Here is a 21,116-nt window from a genome sequence, read left to right as displayed (position 1 = left end):
TTGGTACAAAAATAAAACCATATAATTGATGGTAAATATCAATCATCAAATACCTAATAGAGAGGCCAATTGTGTAGTATGGTAAGAATGTGATGGGCTTTGGTGAAGGATGTGCTGACCTCATGGAAATAAGGTACCTTCTGCTAAGAAGGTAGCAGATCAGCTGAAAATATAAATTTTAAGTTTCCTAAAGTCTTGAAATTCCCTGCAGAGAAGTTGCACATTGAGGTGGAAATTGCATAGCATAATGTCAAATGTAACAGGGCCAGCTCCCAGTTAATTTACCAGAATTTAAACTTTGGGGGAGTTCAATGAATTACATATATACATTGTGTATAAATGCATGAGCCTGTGTGTATAAACATTTTCTCCCATGATTTTGTTTGCAGCCTAACATCAAATACTCTTGCTAATATCAGCTTAAAAAAGTTTTACAGCCATTTTTGTTTCCTATTACTTATAAGGGAAAGCACTCTACTACTTAAAAACCACATAACGAACCCACAGCCCATTCTGAAAGCATGCATATACATCCTCTTCATCTCTTTGATTTTTATTTCCTGGTCTATCAACTATACATACTAGCTTTATACTTAAATATCAATAATTACTATATTTAGGCTATCACCATATTAATCTGAAGGTCTTCTAATTGGAAGAAAACTGTGAACCAATGTGTAAATTCTCTCTCCAGTGGCTATACAGTTTGATCAATTCCAACGGTAGGGAGAGGAATTCTCTCTCAGTTAGTCCATCCCACCAACATTGCTTAATACTGGACCAAATGATTTGGACCCAAACCTGCGTTGAACCACAATAATGGCAACCATTGATATGCTAGGCCCACTGCTAAATGCTTCACTTAACTCTCTGAATCAATCTCCTCCAGAACCATGTAAGGCTGAGAAGAGAATCCAGAAAAATATAAATTGAGGAGAGTCTGTCAGGGAAATGGAGGAACAGGAAAGCATTAAAAAGTACTATTCCAGCAGGTTTAAGCATTAGGATCACCTGATTAATATTATAAAAAACAGATGTGCCCACACTGACCCTCCATTCTGTTAAGTCTCCATCACAAAACAGGCGGGGATGGGGGAGAGATGCATATTTAGAAAAACTCCTCAAATATTTGTAGTCTTATCTCCCCCCTCCCTCCTACCTGAGGAGGAGAACTACCGATGTTAATTTGAGAACATAAACCAGGTTCTACCCACAAAGCTACTTGACGAACTCACTGTGAGGTAGGACCTGGGAAATTTGATTTTCTTAAGAACGCTAATGTTGGTCCTCAAGCCCTGCCAGGGCTAAGGTACAAACACATTCATCTAGTGGAGTATGTAAAATATAAAGCCTCAACTACTGTCCTAGAAATACCACTTCTCTTGACTTGAGTTCTACTAAGAGTATAAGGTTATAACCTCTGGTAACAGTTTACAAATGGTTCTGGTTATATTTTTTGAAATTGCGACAGAGAAAGACATCTAGCAGTCCTTCAACTGTTTGACAGTATATATCATGCCCTGAGCAAGAATATACTTTTCTAGGTTAAACTTAACCAGTTGCTTCCTTGCCAGATGTTGACTGTCAAACTCTTTACCTTCGTGGTCACCTCCTCCTCTAGGTAAGGTTTACCAATAACCTCTTTGAAACTGATATTCCAAGCACTGAATACAGTATTCAAGATGTAGTCTAATCTACAAAGGAGGTCAACATGAAATCTGGTCTCCGGGATATACAAAGGAGGCCAAAGTGTGACCTGCCACTTCCCTCAAGAGAAGACCCTCTAACAAGAAAACACCTTTTGTTTCTCTGAACCACTAAAACAGAGCAGGGTCAAATTTATGTCCAGAAAAGTAAGCAACAGGGGCCAAGACAGCTCGAACTGAGAAGCGGTAGAAGCCAAATTCCACCTTGACCCTGACCTACCTACCCACTTGCCCATTCAACCTTCTCTTCATTACACTAAGTTCCTAAATACATAAAAGTATTTCTCCTGTGACAAAATACAAAATGTGACATGAGACCTTAGGTAGCCACTACCCCTGGAAGACCACAAGGGACTGAAAGGGTTCACCTGCTAGTCAGTCTCCTTGGTCATGAAGAGAAAACAAGGAGGCAATGGTCTACACTGTTTTTGCTCCATCTCCATAATAGAGAATTGCTGAAGGTTCTTAACAAAGGAGTAATACAACCAGATGTGTGTTTCATAAAGGACATTCTGGTGGTCCAGAGAATGACGGACTAGAGCGAGAAAGCAAGAGCCTCAAGAACATCAAGTGTGAGGATTACTTGGATAAAGCCAGACAGTGGTAAGCACAGACAAGACAGGTTTTAGAGGATAAAAGGGAATGGCAGAAAGGAGATAGAATGGATAGAACTTGACTTAAATAGGGACAATGAGGGACAAAGGTCTAGAATGACTTAAATTTCTATTTAGGAAACTGTGTGGATGGAAGGTTATGAAATTAGACAAGATAAAGACTACTAGAGGGGCTTCTGAGGAAAGATAATGAGCTCAAAGTTGTACATGATGACACGGATATGCATATAGGCTATTTCAAAGGAGTACCTGATTGGCAGTTAGAGACCTGAAGTTTAGCAGAGAACTGAGAAAGCAAATACAAAGTGAGAGTCATTGGTGGGAAAGTGATCAGGGAACAGATCAGAACATCCGTGGATACAGGGTAGAGCAGTATCCCCCAAAGTGTGGTCCACAGACTACCTGCACAGAAATCACATGAGATGCTGTTTCTTTATCCTTGAGTCAGAAACCTAGGATGGAAATGGAATTTGGCATTTTAAAATAAAATGTGTAAAATGGAGAAGAGGGACCAAGATGCAACTATGTGGAATCTAAAGGCAGCCAATACATGAAAATAAGCAAGTGGAAAGGGAATAAAAGTGTTGTAATGAAAAAGCCAAGAGCGCAGAGTCAATGTGGTGACGCCACCTTTCAGAGGATGCAGATTACCTGCTATAATCCCGTCCATCTGCTCCAGCGCCGCAGCCAGCATGTCACTTGCATCACTCATCATGTTGTTATCTGTCAAGGGCAAATTCCAACCTAGAGCTGAAAAAGCAATGATGTCGCCATTACATCCTTTACGTGACATGTGCTTCCTGGAGGGTATGGTAACTCAACTTCAAATTGCAACCCCACCTAGATGTCAAACACGGAGAGAGAGCTTCTGAAATGGCAGAGCTGAATGACCTGGCTCGCTTAACATGCTGTGGCCCACCGTCTACCGTCCTGTAAGAGCACATGCTCCATTAGGTAATAAAATAAGGACATTTCAGTTCTTGCACTCAAGGTGTTTAACAGCCAGTAGAATGGTTTCCATGCTATACAGAGCTCTAAGTCTCTATGAAAAGCATTGAAGATACTGATGGAAACTTCCTGAGGGGCCATCAGCAATGCTCAGTGGACAGATTTTTTTCTCCTGCACCAGCACCACCCAATTTCTGCTCTTCCAATTTTGGTTCCCCACCCCCCCACCCCCCCCACTCTGTCTCGTAAGACGTGCCTACAAGAAGAGTTTATTAGCATATACACTAAACACACTTGCACACACCTACTGGGATTTTGTAATATAACAACAGCTACCATGTACTGAGTGCCTACAGTGGTCCCTATACATTTACATAAATTACTCATAATCCTTAATCATGACAACTCTATGAAATGAATAAACTTGTCTCCATTAGATAGATAATATCAAAGATGTCTGTTGATTTTTGCAACAGAAACACAGCCAATATAGAGCAAAGACCGGGTTTTAATCTAGGTCTTATATAATACATATTAAATTTCGTTTATCTGAGTCTATCTGAAAAATAGGTTTATGCTGAAATTATGCCACAATCTACTCATTCTTTTACCTGTGAAAAAATATAATTGAAATTATCTTGGCAAAAAATTTGATTATTAACAAGAAAAAGTCAAGACTATGTGATTTCCAATATTAATTAATGCACTTCAGATACTAGACTAAGCACCCATGTAAATTCTCCCAAAAGGCCTAAATAAAGCAATAATTATTTGTTTGTCTGCAATAAATATTTATAAATGCTTATTCTCAACCTCTATACTTAACATGTAGTAGCAGCCTACTACTACATGTAAAATAGCTAATAAAAATGTATACAACAGTGCAAATGTAGTATGTGATAAAAGGGAAAAATGGAGCAGGAAAAATGGAAAGGTTTGCAAATTAAATAGGGTAGTCTGAGAGAATAATGGATGCAAATGCCAAAGACGTCTTTAACAAATTAAAAGTAGTCACGTATAGGGGCTCCTGGGTGGTTCAGTCGGTTAAGCGTCCAACTTCAGCTCAGGTCGTAATCTCACAGTTCATGGGTTTCAAGCCCCGCATTGGGCTCTGTGTTGCCAGCTCAGAGCCTGGAGCCTGCTTCAGATTCTGTGTCTCCCTCTCTCTCTCTGCCCCTCCCCCGCTTGCATTTTGTCTCTGTCTCTCAAAAATATATAAATGTTAAAAAAAAAAATTAAACGGGATAGAAGGAACATACTTAAAGATCATAAAAGCCATTTATGAAAAGCCCACAGCTAACATCATCCTCAACGGGGAAAAACTGAGAGCTTTTTCCCTGAGATCAGGAACACGACAAGGATGCCCACTCTCACCGCTGCTGTTTAACATAGTGCTGGAAGTTCTAGCATCAGCAATCAGACAACAAAAGGAAATCAAAGGCATCAAAATTGGCAAAGATGAAGTCAAGCTTTCGCTTTTTGCAGATGACATGATATTATACATGGAAAATCCGATAGACTCCACCAAAAGTCTGCTAGAACTGATACAGGAATTCAGCAAACTTGCAGGATACAAAATCAATGTACAGAAATCAGTTGCATTCTTATACACTAACAATGAAGCAACAGAAAGACAAATAAAGAAACTGATCCCATTCACAATTGCACCAAGAAGCATAAAATACCTAGGAATAAATCTAACCAAAGATGTAAAGGATCTATATGCTGAAAACTATAGAAAGCTTATGAAGGTAATTGAAGAAGATTTAAAGAAATGGAAAGACACTCCCTGCTCATGGATTGGAAAAATAAATACTGTCAAAATGTCAATACTACCCAAAGCTATCTACACATTCAATGCAATCCCAATCAAAATTGCACCAGCATTCTTCTCGAAACTAGAACAAGCAATCCTAAAATTCATATGGAACCACAAAAGGCCCCGAATAGCCAAAGGAATTTTGAAGAAGAAGACCAAAGCAGGAGGCATCACAATCCCAGACTTTAGCCTCTACTACAAAGCTGTCATCATCAAGACAGCATGGTATTGGCACCAAAACAGACACATAGACCAATGGAATAGAATAGAAACTCCAGAACTAGACCCACAAACGTATGGCCAACTCATCTTTGACAAAGCAGGAAAGAACATCCAATGGAAAAAAGACAGCCTCTTTAACAAATGGTGCTGGGAGAACTGGACAGCAACATGCAGAAGGTTGAAACTAGACCACTTTCTCACACCATTCACAAAAATAAACTCAAAATGGATAAAGGACCTAAATGTGAGACAGGAAACCATCAAAACCTTAGAGGAGAAAGCAGGAAAAAACCTCTCTGACCTCAGCCGTAGCAATCTCTTACTCGACACATCCCCAAAGGCAAGGGAATTAGAAGCAAAAGTGAATTACTGGGACCTTATGAAGATAAAAAGCTTCTGCACAGCAAAGGAAACAACCAACAAAACTAAAAGGCAACCAACGGAATGGGAAAAGATATTCTCAAATGACACATCGGACAAAGGGCTAGTATCCAAAATCTATAAAGAGCTCACCAAACTCCACACCCGAAAAACAAATAACCCAGTGAAGAAATGGGCAGAAAACATGAATAGACACTTCTCTAAAGAAGACATCCGGATGGCCAACAGGCACATGAAAAGATGTTCAGCATCGCTCCTTATCACAGAAATACAAATCAAAACCACACTCAGGTATCACCTCACGCCAGTCAGAGTGGCCAAAATGAACAAATCAGGAGACTATAGATGCTGGAGAGGATGTGGAGAAACGGGAACCCTCTTGCACTGTTGGTGGGAATGCAAATTGGTGCAGCCGCTCTGGAAAGCAGTGTGGAGGTTCCTCAGAAAATTAAAAATAGACCTACCCTATGACCCAGCAATAGCACTGCTAGGAATTTATCCAAGGGATACAGGAGTACTGATGCATAGGGCTACTTGTACCCCAATGTTCATAGCAGCACTCTCAACAATAGCCAAATTATGGAAAGAGCCTAAATGTCCATCAACTGATGAATGGATAAAGAAATTGTGGTTTATATACACAATGGAATTCTACGTGGCAATGAGAAAAAATGAAATATGGCCTTTTGTAGCAACGTGGATGGAACTGGAGAGTGTGATGCTAAGTGAAATAAGCCACACAGAGAAAGACAGATACCATATGGTTTCACTCTTATGTGGATCCTGAGAAACTTAACAGAAACCCATGGGGGAGGGGAAGGGAAAAAAAGAAAAAAAAGAGGTTAGACTGGGAGAGAGAGCCAAAGCATAAGAGACTGTTAAAAACTGAGAACAAACTGAGGGTTGATGGGGGGTGGGAGGGAGGAGAGGGTAGGTGATGGGTATTGAGGAGGGCACCTTTTGGGATGAGCACTGGGTGTTGTATGGAAACCAATTTGTCAATAAATTTCATATAAAAAAAATTAAAAAGAAAAGTAGTCATGAATAGATGGTCTAGTTCAATGGTATTTAAAGTATAGAATTTCTACACATCAATTAAAAAAAGGAAGCAGGGTTGACACGAACAGACATATAACAGAAAACACCTTCAGCTAATAAACATAGGAAGAGGCTTAATGTCATTAGTACAAGGAATTTTAAACAAACAATGTGATACCATTTTATACCCAGTCAACTGGTTAAAAAAAACAACAAACTGACACTGCCAAGTATTACAGAAAATGTAGCCTCACAGAGTCTCTTACGGAATGTCGGTGGGAATATAAAATGGCTTAACAACTTTATGAATAACAGTTTGGCATTATCATCTACAATTAAATGCATTAATTTTCAATCTAACAATATTTACTCCGAAGTACATAATCATGAACATACAAAAATGTTCAAAGGACTGAAAATGTGGACACAAACCAAATGTCCAACACAAGAGGAGATGAATAAACTGATATATTTACACAATGGAATTACATACAGCTGTCAAAACAAACCAAAGTAATGTATGTGTAGTATGATTAAATCTATATAGTATAATAGCAAATTATAAGTCTCCAATAAATTCATCAAAATTTTTGTAAGTTAAAACAATACAAATATAAATAGATTTTAGAAATACATATAGATTCAACATAACTAGACAAAAAGAAAAGAAGAAATGGCAACATGAAATTCAGGATGGTGGATAACTCAAGTCAGGGATATCGGGCGATAGAGGGGATAGACTGAGAAGAAGAGTTATATAGATGAATAAAGGTTACTGTCAAGTTTTTGAGTTAGGTAATAGATTCAGAAGAGTGCTTGGTACATCATTAAAAATGACAAAATGGCAATTTCACTTCTGATAATGTGGAATAGACTTTATTGGACAAACCTTCCCACAAATAGCAATACAAAACACTGGATAAAATATAAAAACAATACAAAACACTGGATAAAATATAAAAACAGTTTTGAAGAAACTGCAGAGCAAACACAAGCTGGTAGAAACTGGAGGAAATTCAGCTCTTGAGTAAAGGGAACCATAATACATGAGATACACATTTATATATCTTTTTGGGATACAGAGTAGATCCTAGCTATCAAAATCTTATTGGCTCAAAGGAAAGAAGGGAGTAAAGTTCTTAATACTAATTCATGGTAGGCTATGCTAAGAATATATGATATAATCCATTAAAATTACAAACTACAGAGATATAAGTAAAAAGCCAATTGGGTTAGTGAAATGGAATACTAAGAAAATCGTCAATCCAAAAGTAGGGCAGTAATGGTGGGACAATAAACAGATGGGAGAAATAGAAATCAAATGGTAAGATGGTAGATTTAAATTCAATCATATAAATAATTACATTAAATATAAACAGAATGAACACTATTGAAAGCCAGAGATTATCAGACTGGCTAAAAAGAAAAAAAGAAAAAAAAAAAAAACACAAACCTAACTATATGCGGTTAATAGAGATGTACTTTAAATATAAAGAAATATAAAGTAAAAGGATGAAAAATGAAGTATCATATATATATATATATATATATATATAGTAAGCCTAATAAAGCAGGAGTGACTATATTAATATAAGAAAAATAGCTTTCAACAAAGAAGTATCACTAGAAAGAGATATTTATAACGATGAGTCAATTCATCAGGAAGTCATAACAATCACAAATACTTTTGCAACTAATAACAGAACTTCCAAATACATACGGCAGAACCCAACAAAATTAAAGAAGAATTACATAAATTAAGTCATTCGTATTTGATGTAATTGTTGATATGGTTAGATGTAAGTGTACAGCCCTGTCCTTTTTGTTTGTCCCACCTGTCATTTGTTCTTCCTTTTCAACCCTCTTTTGGAATGGCAAAGGTAGGGGAAAAAATCCAGTAATAACATAGAAGACTTGAACAATATAATCAACCATCCTTACCTAAATCAATTTATACTAAAAAAAAAAAAAATCAAAATGCAGAATATACATTCTTTTCAAATCCACTATATTCATCAGGATGGGCCATATATGCAAGGCCACAAAGTAAGTCTCAAAAAATTCCAGTTGGACTTCAAAGGACTACACAGAAGAGTTAAGAACAGCAAACTGAAGTGGGACTAATATTAAAATAGAATTTCCATATTTATTAAAATTCTGACTTGCCCATGGCTTGAGTTATTTTATAGGCAGCCCAATTTAATGAGCATCTGTGTTGATAAAACTATGTCAACTTTCATGGCTGGGTAAAAGTATTTTTAAAAACAGTAAGGCTAAATAAAAAGGCTTCAGAAAATCCCTTGTTCTAAAAAGATCCTTACACACTTAATACAATATTACTCCAAATACAGTGGAAAATTACTCCACAATAAAAAAGACTGAACTACTGACACATGCAACATTATGCTGAGCAAAAGCCAGAGATGAACAACTATGTACTACAAGATTTCTTTTCTATGAATCAAGAACAGGCAGTAATCTACAGTGATAGAAAGTAAGATGACAGTTACTTGCAGAAAGTGGCAAATGATGGGGGGGGGGGGGCATGGCCAGGGGGAGTTCCTGTTCAATATACTGATTGAGTGGTTGGTTACACAAGCTTATACATTTGTCAAAACTCATCAAACTATACACTTTAAGATGTGTGCATTTCACTGTATGTAAATTTCATCTCAAATTTTAAAATTTGGTAAAGACTGTTATCAATTAAAAATGAAATTGTAGAGGGGCAGCTGGTTGCCTCAGTCAGTTAATCACCTGACTCTTGGTTTCGGCTCAAGTCATGATCTCACGGTTTCTGAAATCAAGCCCCGAATCCAGCTCTGTGCTGACAGCGTGGAGCCTGCTTGGGATTCTCTCTCTCCCTCTCTCTACCCCTCCCCCACTTTCTCTCTCAAAATAAACAAACATTAAAAAAATTTTTTTAATTAAAAAAATGAGACTGTAGTTTTAAAATGAACTAAATAAAAGGGTTAATGTAAAAAGGAAATGCATGGACTTATAATGATGTTATAAATCAAAGATAATGAATAATCCAATTATACACTTGAGGTCCAAAGTAAAAGACTCCAAATATCCAAGTCCCTTTGTTCTAATTCATTGCCTACCCAGAAACCTGCTGATTATAATTTGGTCTTGTGGGTCCACAAATCATTTAGATTAAAACTTCCAATAATTTTCATATGATAGCAAATTCACTTCTGAACTCTAAAGAGCTAATAATGTACTTCTTTGAATGACTTGCTGAAGGGAAAAAAACACCAGAAAATATAACTACCACAACAAAGGAGTGGGGTTTGGGTTCAAGGTCATAGCTCAAACTTGGGAAAGCCCTATTTGTTGGGTGATTTAAACAGCGATCTTGGGGTGGGGTGGCTCAGCTGGTTAAGGGTCTGACTCTTGATTTTGGCTCAGGCCATGATCTCATTGTATGGAGCTCTGAGTCAGGCTCTGCACTGACAGAACAGATTCTCTCCCCCCTCTCTCTGCCTCTCCCCTCCACCTCTCTCTCAAAATAAACATTAAAAAAACTAAAATAAACAAACAGATCAGCGCTATTTGCAGAAGTCCTTAGTCTAGTGGTTTCTTATTCCAATGGCTCAATAAAAATAAATTTAGAGAAGTCTTGGAAAAGCAATCTTCTGGGGATAACATTCATATATTAAAGGACACACACACACACACAAAAGACTCAATAGAAAAGCATGTTCTGGGTATATTTCAAGCTTGGTCAGGACCCATTTAGAGTAGATTTGAATGGGATAAAATATTAAGGAAAGTTCCAGCAATGGGCGTGGTAGCTAAAGAGTTGGCAGAAAACCACATTTTGCTGGGTTGCTGACTGACTGAAGTTTTAGGTCAGGCTCACTTCCCAGTCTCTCTGTGAAGAAGGAAAAAAAGACTAAGAAAATTAGTAAGTTTGTTCTAAACTTGGGTAAGAATGCCATTTATCCTAGCTTTCTCTGCTTTCCTTAGCTCAAATATTTAGGTTTGAAGAGAACTTCTAATTCATGCCCAGAGACAGATACAATTCACAGAGATCAAGACACTTAGAAGAAGAAATCCTTTTGTTAAGAGAATGTTTACAAACATTCCACTAGGCTGGTGGAGTGCCATATTATTATATGGTCATTATGAAAACAATATATATTTTCATATAAATTACTCATAGATTTCTCATCAATTTCTCCTCCCAAGATGCTCACTAGGGATGTTAATCAATTATACAATATTCCCAGTGTATGCAGCAATACAGTCTCAGCAAAGATAAAATGTCTTAAAAATGGAAAGACCGAGTAGTTCGGACTATCAGTGATTCCCAAGGTATGGTTCCTGGACCAGCAGCAGCCTCACCTGCACCTAGTTAGAATGCAAATACTTGAGTCCACCCAAAACCTACTGAATGAGAAATTCTAGGAGGTTTTTACAGGCTGTGCAGGTGATTCTGACTCACACTCAATCACTGTGCTAGAGCATAAGAACCCGTCTTTCCTTTTGGGACAACAAGCTCCACCCAAGATGAGGTTGAACTGGCGACCAAGGTAAACAAGGGAAGAGCTCCTCTCCCCAGTCACTGCTTCTTTTGATCCAAAAATAACAGCTCTGAATAAACAATTCAGGTTTCAACCCAATAACTCTGCTTTTAAACTTCAACTATTAAGCCCTTATGCCTGTAACATTTTATGATTCTTATGCAATCCTCCTTGTTTTCTGGTTCTCTGCTATGCATCTGTCATCACATACTTTCTCCTCCCCACTCTATTAGCCCAAATCCTTTTCACCTCCAATCTGCTCTAACATCCCTGTAAAATTAATTCAGAATCACTTGAAAAGGCAACAATGATAAGAAGTGGAGGTCAAGGTGCCCAGGAAGTGCCAAAAACAGAAAGACTGGAGGTGTTGGCAGTAGGGGTGATAATCTAATGTTCAACAAAATTTTTAAAATCTGTCAGGGGTGCCTGGGTGGCTCAGTTGGTTAAGCATCCAATTTTGGCTCAGGTCATGATTTCATGGTTTCTGAGATCAAGCCCGCACTGGGCTCTGTGCTGACAGCTCAGAGCCTGGAGCCTGCTTTGGATTCTGTGTCTACCTCTTTCTCTGCCCCTCCCCCCACTCACACTCACTCTCTCTCTCTGTCTCCCTCTCAATAATAAATAAACGTTAAAAAAATGTTAATTTGTCAAACTTTAAAGTAAGTATAATATTGATGATATCATTGAAAATGTGAACACTGTATATTTGATGATATTAGGGGATTATTTTAGTTTTTAAGTTATAATAATTATTTTTAAGAGTTCTTACTTTTTTAGAAGTTATTAGCAAAATATTCAGTGATAAAATATGACATCTGGAATTTGCTTTAAAATAATAAACAGGAAGGGAAGAAGGGTAAAGATATAAATGACACAAGATTAGTCAAGATTGTTGAAAGTGACTGATAAGTACATGCGATAACATCACACTATTCTCTCTACACTTTCATATACTTGAGATTTTCCATAATAAAATATTTACAATTTTTTTCATCCATATCTGTAGACGATAGGATTTTCAAACACCCTTGACCATGATATGTTGTCTTAAATACTTTATTTTTCTGTCATGACCTCAAGCACACCAAGGTCTCACCAAATATTTACAAACCAAATAAGAAAATACTTATTTTAACCACCTGCATAAACAAAAACACGCACTCAGAAAATGGGATGGCCTCTCACAGAGAGTTTGTGAGGCAGAGCATAAAAGTGCAAGTATTAATGACTGTGCCTTAGTCAAAGTTACTTCTCTTGCTCACTAATATGAAGAGCCAAAAGATGATGGGGCCACATTGGTAAGTAAATAAATGAAACACCAAGGGAAAACAGGACAAGATAAAAGGAAACGAGCTTCTCAGCTCTATGATGTTAATATTTAGGAATAACTACAAGGGAATTGATAAAAAGGTGAACACAATAAGCCAAGATCCTTTACTTCTTGAATAAAAGCATGTTGCTACTATTTGAAAAACTGATTGTACTAAATATCAGTAAATCTGAAGATCTTGTGAGAAGGTGAAAGAATGTCCCATTTCTCCTGATCTACCATCGTTAGCTATAATGACTGCAAGAAGAAGTTGTGAATTTGTCTAAGGTCACTCAAGAAGTAAGGTTTGAGCCCCAAACCCATGTTGTTCCCCATAGGTATTCATGAAAAGGCTAGTCAGCCCTGACTCAGACCACCAACCTTGACCCTTCTCACGAGCTTCCAAACCAGATTACATACCTACCTCCAGCGTGTGCAGCCCTGACTGCCTAGCATGCTGGACAACATACCCGTCCCTGAACATACACCTGCTCACCTCCGTGCAGTCACGAGAGCTGCTCCTTCCCTGCTCGGACCGCCCTGTATGCCCTGGACACTTAGTCTCAAGATTCAGCTTGGGGATCCGTGCTGCCAAGGCCTTGTTGCCTCTCTCAGAGCACCCCGGGCATGAGTCCACAGAGCCCTAATTTTATAATATTTGCCTCCTCGACTAAGCTGTGTATCCGCAGTATCTCGTGTGGCAGACAGCAGGCTTCCAGCGTGATGCCGTGTTCCAGTGGCTCCTCTAACAGGTACACTTCTGTCAAAATGACTCTAGCTCCTATATCCTGTTTGCAGCAAATAGTGTGACCTTCCTCTTAGCTGCATTATGTCAAAAACTTATTTCCTCACCCTGACTCTTAAAAGAAATTTGGATAAATCTGATGGTTGCTATCACCTACAATCTTACAAAGTGAATTTTCACACTCTTCACTGAACCAAAGCCATTGTGCAACTTTGGGATGATGTTATTTCTAAGAGTTTGCAAACTGAGTTCCCAACAGGATGGAGGAGTATTAGGGGGCCTGAACAGGTTTTAACTTCTGACTTTTCTAGCTACTCTAACCCTAACCCTCACGCATCTCTTCTTTTTAGCTTTTACAAACCCGGAGACTCATCTGTCTCCTAGTTTTCTGCCAGGTCTACGAACCTAGCCTTAGCTGGCAAGAGGTAAGCAGTTCTGGGATATCGGAAATCCAGACTGATACCCTGCGGAGGGCAGGAGAGGGTTAATAGCTACTCAAAGCTCTAAAAGGGAGGGAAAGGACAAGCATGTTTTTATACACTGTGGGTCATGACCCCTATAATCAGAAGGCGGTGAAATAAATTTAGCACATTGCAATCAACATTTGAATAAAATAGAAAACATCAGGAGTGTCCCACAAGAAGAAAAGGTTAAGTATTGTTTTGTGAAACTTTTGACTCAGTTATATATACACACATCTGCATGCAATAAATATTAACTGAAGGCCTACCATGTGCCACGTACGAGCATAAAAAGAAAAATACCTCTGCCTTTAGGTAGCTGACATTCCCATGGTTTCAGCATAATGGGGAAGGAGCTTGGGGGGCATGCATGCATATGTATTGCATCATGATAGAAGAAAGTATATCTTACACTAGGTCAAAAACACTTGAGAAAGACTGCTCTATAGGGCAACGACTTAAAATGTGGTCTGTGAACTCGTTCATTAACTGTCACCGGTCAACTATGAGTTAAGTTCGGAAACTAAGTATTTAGAAAATCTTATAGCAACTGGACCTTGCTATGATATCCAATTATGTGATCATTTTGCTGGCCCACCCAATTTTTTAAAATTGAATTTTACAAAATCAATCCATGATGAATTGGAAATAAGAAAAAACAAAACAAAACAAAACACTCTGGTCCTTTACCAGAGATGGCTGGAGAAGCAGAGCTCTGGAGGACACATCGGGCAGGTGCCTTGGGAGAAAGTGTGTACCCAGTACTCGGATTGGAAACTGCAACTGTGGATCACAGGGAGGGAGAATAGGCAGCATGGGGAGCAAGAGAAACCCAACAACTGGGGAGCACCGTTCAGGTTCTCTCTGCACACATGTCACACGATGAAAGTAATTAAATGCCAAGCAGAAAACTGTTAGCATTGATGATGACATGTGCTTAAATTCGAAGTGAAACAGAAGAAGTGAAACAAAAACCATTTGGGTTGTATAAAATTAATATCAGTGGCAGTCATATACTTGAACTTCTTTGTCTAATTACAATGCATCACAGCAGGGGCGCCTGGGTGGCTTAGTTGGTTAAGCATTCGACTCTAGATTTCAGCTCAGGTCATGATCTCATGGTTCATGGGTTTGAGCCCCGCATCGGGTTCTGTGCTGACAGTATGGACCCTGCTTGGGATTGTCTCTCTTCCTCCCTCTCTGCCTTTCCCATGCTCACTCTCTCTGTCTCTCAAAAATAAACATTAAAAAAAATACAGAATGATATTCTTATGATGCATCACAGCAGCAAAACACGTTTAATTTCTGATCCAGTTGGTTTTAATTATAGCAATAAAGGCTACATAGTTCATGCTAAGACTTCATAGTCTGTCACTAATACTACACGGCCAAAAATGTACTGTACTTAAAAATGAAAGAATCCTGCCAGCATACCAAATGGATTGGGGAGAATGGTAAAAATTGTGGGCTAGTGAACAGTTTTGTGGAGGAATAAGACTCTATAGTAATTTAAAAAACTAAACTGTCTAGTGGATAATTTCTGTTGGTTTTATTTCAATGAGGAGTTAGTTATACTGTTGGCTGTATAGTAAGAGGAAGGTCATCTTTTTCTTTAATAGCATATATGTCTCTGGCCATAACAGACAAGTCTTCAGCTCCTGGAGGGAAAAAATCCAAGCCAGAGCCATTTCTGAAACCAATACTGTACTGTGTATTAACTAACTAAAATCAAAAAAATTATTGTAAAAGAAGAAAAACACAGCCCTGAAATGATACAGCTGAAAGTACAAAATACATACTTAACACTGTTGTTCACTATTAAAATATTAAAAAGACACGAAAATTTTGTACAATTAATGAGTCCCCAATCAAGTATTAATTGATAGATGATACAATGTTTTGCAAACTATTTCTATTTCAGTTGTGAATGACTAGCACTAACTGCTGCAGTGGGAGATGTCTTAGGGGAGGGGTAAAGAGAATCAGGAAAGCGAGGCCAAAAATTACTTCCCAACACAAGAGCTGACAAACTATAGCCCATAAGCCAACTCAGGCCCACTACCTGTTTCTGTAAATAAAGTTTCATTGGAACAAAGTCACACTCATTCGTTCACATATCATCTGTGGCTACTTGCACGTTCAGCGGCAGAATGAGTAGGTGTAACTCACAAAGCCTAAAGTATTTACTATCCGGCCAAATGCAGGAAAAGTTGGCCAACCCCTGCCCCAACCCATCCCATAGCCTCCTGACAATCCACAGAATCCTCTCCTATATGCACGTTCACCCACTGACTAAACAATATATATAATTTTTCTTTTGTGTGAGAGAGCAGGGGAAGGGGAGAGGGAGAGAAAGAATCTTAGGAAGGCTCCATGTTCAGCGTGGAGCTGGACGCTGGGCTCGATCACATGACCCTGAGATCATGACCTGAGCCGAAATCGAGTCGGACGTTCAACTGAGTCACCAAGATGCCCTGAACAATATTTACTGAGTACCTATTATGTATCAGGCACAAATATAAGTGATGAGGGTATAACAGTAAAGAAAAAGAAAAAAAGAAAATGGAGAAGAAAAAAGAGTAAAAGTTGTTATTCTAATGGCAAGAAACTATAAGCAAATAGTTTAAATATACAGTAGATGATATGGTGATAAGTGATATGGGAAAACAAAGCAAAGGAGAATTAAGTTAACATTAGCTTACTATGTATCGGTCACTGTTTTACATGCTCTTCATGTATTAATTCATTGAATCTTCTCAATAATCCTATTGACAAATATTTAGCCCTATTTTATAGGTTATAAAACTGAGCCAAAGAAAGACACTCAAGTCATACAGCTAGAAGAAGGATGTGAGGCCAGACAGACCCAACTCTAGAGCCCATGCTCTTAATTATACATTGTGATGGCTCTTTGTGCAGAAAGGGAATGACAGGGAGTCACAATTTTAATATGCTAATCAGGGAAGACCCCAATGATAAAATGATGCTGGGCAAAGCTTGGTAAGAGGTGAGGGGGAGGGGCCCTCGGTGGCTCAGTCGGTTGAGCATCTGAGTCTTGATTTGGGCTTAGGTCATGACCTCACAATTCATGAGATCGAGCCCCATGTCTGGCTCCCGTGCAACCTGCTTGGGATTCTCTGCCCCTCCCCAACTTGTTGTGTCTCTCTCTCTCTCTCTCTCTCTCTCTCTCTCTCTCTCTCTCTCCCTCTCTCTCTCTTTCACAAAATAAATAAATAAACTTAAAAAAAAAAAAAAGAGGTGAGGGGGGAAAGTCACATGACTATATAGGAAGAGCTTCCATGTAGAAACAACCAACCAGTACAATGGCCAGAAGGGAGAACTTGATGTAGCTTCATGTAGTCTGTATAAGGGGAGAAGAGAAGTCACACAGTGAAATGCACGGGTCTTAACTGTACAGTTTGATGAGTTCTGATGAATGCACACACCTACATAACACACCCCCAATAAGATATCAACACTTTTATCACCTTGTGTGTGTTTTGATAGAAAAGCTAACACAATTTGATACACTGCTTGGGAAAAAGAAAGGACTCAAGGGCTGTGGCCTACTCCATAGAAGGATGGGGTGGCCATTTACCGAGGTGACTAACCTGCCTGCTCCCAACTCTGAGCATGACAAGTACTTCCTCTACCTATCAAAGGAAGGAAGCAAGAACTACTAAATCATCATCCATGGAGTCATCACCTGCTATCTTTTGCACTAAAGCCAAACGAAACACCAGCATCTTGTACGTGAAAGCTATATGTCATGGCAGAACACCCAAGCAAAATTCGTGACTATGGCATCAAACACTCCCATAGCACTCCTTGTGCATATATATATATATACTTCTATTGCCAGGTACCATATGGAACCATTAGTTGTCTCTACTAGATGCTATACTTGGCAGGTAGGCTCACTTAACTAGGCCTGTGGAATAGAGTCTCTACTTGAGTGAGCTTTTTCAGTACTAAGGTCCTACTCTTAATAATTTCTACCAAGCTTAGCTCAGGATATAGTGCTCAGTAAAGATTCAATATATAAATGAATAATCATTTATATCCACCAACACAAAACTATTCATTAATCACCATAAAGCATGCTATACTCTCCCTCGCTCTCTCCCTCGCTCTCTCTCTCTCTCTCTCTCTCTCTCTCTCTCTCCCCCCTATAGAGTGCTGCACAGGAAAGAATGGTACATTAATGGACTTATTTGGCAATTTTGTGTTTTAGATCATCAACCCAAATTTTTTTTTCATTTTAATAAAAGTTCTGGTAACCCATACCTTTCAAGAGAGAATGTGCTATCTGTTGAATAACTAGGGCAAGGCTACCAAATGGCAAATATTAATCAGGATTTTTCATATTTTACTGTATACAGAACTAGTGCTTCAAAATGACATGAAAAAATGTATACATTCATTGATACACATACATGTTCATTCAAAGAGTATTTATCACATCCCCACCACATGCCAGAAACCACTGTTCCAAGCACTGAGGAGTTTTCATTCACATGAACACCCCCAATTTCTGCATTCACCATCCAATCAAGTCCATTTCACAGACCGGTTAAGTGAGCCCACCTACCAGAGACATACCTTTTTCCCTAGCCAAGTACGGCATCTGAATTATTTTCTAGTGCCAACCCCAAACTTGGACATTCTAAATGACTGGGGTAACATGGTGCTTGCTTAAGCTTTAAAAACAAGGCAAAGAACAAGATACTTGGTTTTTCTATTTTTGCTATTTATATTCTGCATATGGAAAGTCTTTCTTTAAATTATCTTAATCTCAGGATGCCTCAAATTTTGCCTTGTGGTAAAAAGTAATATAGTATTGAGGCGCCTGGCTGGCTCAGTCGGTTAAGCAGCTACTTCGGCTGAGGTCATGATCCCACCACCGTTCGTGGGTTCAAGCCCGGTGTCAGGCTCTGTGCTGAGAGCTCAGCTTCAGAGTCTGTGTCTCCCTCTCTCTCTGCTCCTCCCCCACTTGCACTCTGTCTCTCAAAAATAAATAAAACGTTAAAATAAATTTTAAAAGAAGGTAATATAGTATCAAAAATGTATTTTTCCCCAAGAAACTCCTGGCTATGTCTCAAGTCAGCTGTAACCAGTGTCGCTAGAGAAAGCCCAGCTGGTTCCACTTCCAATGCCTGCTATCTAACCGTGACTGGACACTTGGTGCTACTCATCAATCCCCGCATGCATCGTTAGTTCCCTCCCTATCACATTCTTCATGATGGCTGTCTCCAAGAATCCCTACAAAATTCTCCCCTAGTCTATTCCTATTCCTGCCCACGCTTAAACGCAGTAGATTACTTCATACCCTACTGGACAGAGAATCCTGGGGAGCTCTCCTCTAAGTGTATACTTACTTGTCTGCTCCCATCTTCTGTCCTAAGAAAACTTGCCACCCTTATTCTTGATCTCATCCCAGCCTTTTTTTTGAACAACTGCTCCCTCTTTCTCTTTCATCTTCAATTATTCCCTTCTGCTCAACCAATAAAATGTCAAAAATCTTCTGGACCTAAAAATCCTAGCCAAAACAAACCAGCAGAAAGCTCCCAAATCCTTCCCTTTGCCCTTCATAAGTTACAGATCTAGCTCTGACTCTTCACAATTACACCCCTGAAATGAGTGGTCCCCACATACTGCTTTCCCCTCTCCCCACTCCAGTCTGGCTGCCATCTACTCATCTCATAATTAAAAAAAAAAAAATCCCCCAGGCAACAAAAGCAGAATTTAAACCAGTGGGACTACATCAAGTGGAAAAGCTCTTGCACAGCAAAGGAACTCATCAATAAAATTAAAAGGTAACCTACAGAATGGGAGAAAATATTTGTAAATCATATATCTGATAAGAGGTTAATACCCAAAATATATAAAGTTGAATAGCAAAAAAATAAAAATTAAAAAAATCAGATTTTAAAAATGGGCATTTATTCCAAAGAAGATATACAGATGGACAACAGGTGCATGAAAAGAAGCTCAAAATCGCCAATCTTCAGGGAAATGAAAATCAAAACCACAATGAGATATCATTTCACATTTGTCAGAATGGCTAGAGTCAAAAAGACAAGAAATAACAAATGCTGGTGAGGATATGGAGACAAAGAAAACCCTTATGTACCTTTGGTATGAATGTAAATTAGTGTGCCCACTATGGAAAACTGTGGAGGTTCCTCAAAAAATGAAAAACAAAGCTACCATATGATCCAGCAATCCCACTTCTATGTATTTATCCAAAGAAACTGAAAACATTAACTCAGAAAGACACATGCACCCTCATTCATGGTCACTGCAGCATTATTTGCAATAGCCAAGATAGGGAAACAACCTGAGTGTCCACTCACAGACAAATAGATAAAGCATGGGGAGCACCTAGATGGGTCGGTCAGTTAAGCATCCAACTCTTAATTTCAGCTCAAGTCATGATCTCATGGTTGTGAAATTGAGTGCTCTCCCTCTCCCTCTGCCCCCACCCCTGCTCACACGTTCCCCCCACTTTCTAAAACACACACACACACACAAGAAAGCATGGTGCATACATACCTTGAGGACATCATGCTAAGTGAATGAAGTAAGTCAGACAAAGACAAATATCATATGATCTTACTTCTATGTGAAATTCCAAAAAAACACCAAAAAACAAATAACAAAGCAAAACAAAAAACCAAACCCAACCTCATAGATACACAGAACAGATTGGACTGTCAGAGAGGTAAAGGGTTGAGGGGTGGACAAAATGGGGCCAAAGATACAAACTTCCAGTTACCAAATAAAGAAGTCATGGAAATGTAATGGACAGCATGGTGACTAGAATTAATACTACTGTACCGCATATTGGAAAGTTGCTAAGAGGTGATCATTTCACAATATATACAAATACTGAATTATGTTGCACACCTGAAACAAATATAATGTCATGTGTCAATTATACCTCAATAAAAAAAAAAAAAGGCTGAAAAATAAAGAAATGGTCCTAAAAACAAAGATGGGAAAACAGCCTTTCATCAGAGTAGGAGAGAAATCCCATAGAATATTGGCACAATGCAATTAAACTGGGGCGGGGGGGGGGGGGGGGGGACCAACCCTGGTGGTCTAATAGTACTGTATTTCATGAAATAAAATAATCCAGGGCACCTGGGTGGCTCAGTTGGTTAAACATCCAACTCTGGATTTAGGCCCACATCATGATCTCACCATTCCTGAGTTCAAGCCCTGCATCAGGTTCTGCATTGACAGCACAGAGCCTGCTGTCAGCAGCAGGTTGCACAGTTTGGAAAATGATTTGAGAAAATGTGTGTGATGTGCCTTGTGTCCCATAGGCCTGGTCCA

General features: G+C 38.8%; 1 protein-coding gene across 23 annotated transcripts in view; it reads right to left on the bottom strand.

The window, feature by feature from the left end:
- PPFIBP1 (PPFIA binding protein 1) overlaps positions 1–21,116 on the bottom strand; it is a 176,425-nt gene that overhangs the window by 60,045 nt on the left and 95,264 nt on the right. For 22 of the 23 annotated variants that reach the window (XM_043561653.1, XM_043561660.1, XM_043561665.1 and 19 more), the window contains one exon: positions 2,972–3,070. In XM_043561653.1, the coding sequence (XP_043417588.1) occupies positions 2,972–3,035 (64 nt within the window). In that variant the 5' untranslated portion in view covers positions 3,036–3,070. Of the gene's footprint in view, positions 1–2,971; positions 3,071–11,662; positions 11,674–21,116 lie in introns of all 23 variants that reach the window. The other variant, XM_043561645.1, reaches the window with a different exon arrangement.

Source organism: Prionailurus bengalensis, chromosome B4, assembly GCF_016509475.1.
Source record: "Prionailurus bengalensis isolate Pbe53 chromosome B4, Fcat_Pben_1.1_paternal_pri, whole genome shotgun sequence".
Lineage (NCBI taxonomy): Eukaryota > Metazoa > Chordata > Mammalia > Carnivora > Felidae > Prionailurus > Prionailurus bengalensis.
The sequence above is the reverse complement of the archived record's forward strand: the minus strand, read 5'-3'. Positions and strand labels throughout refer to the sequence as shown.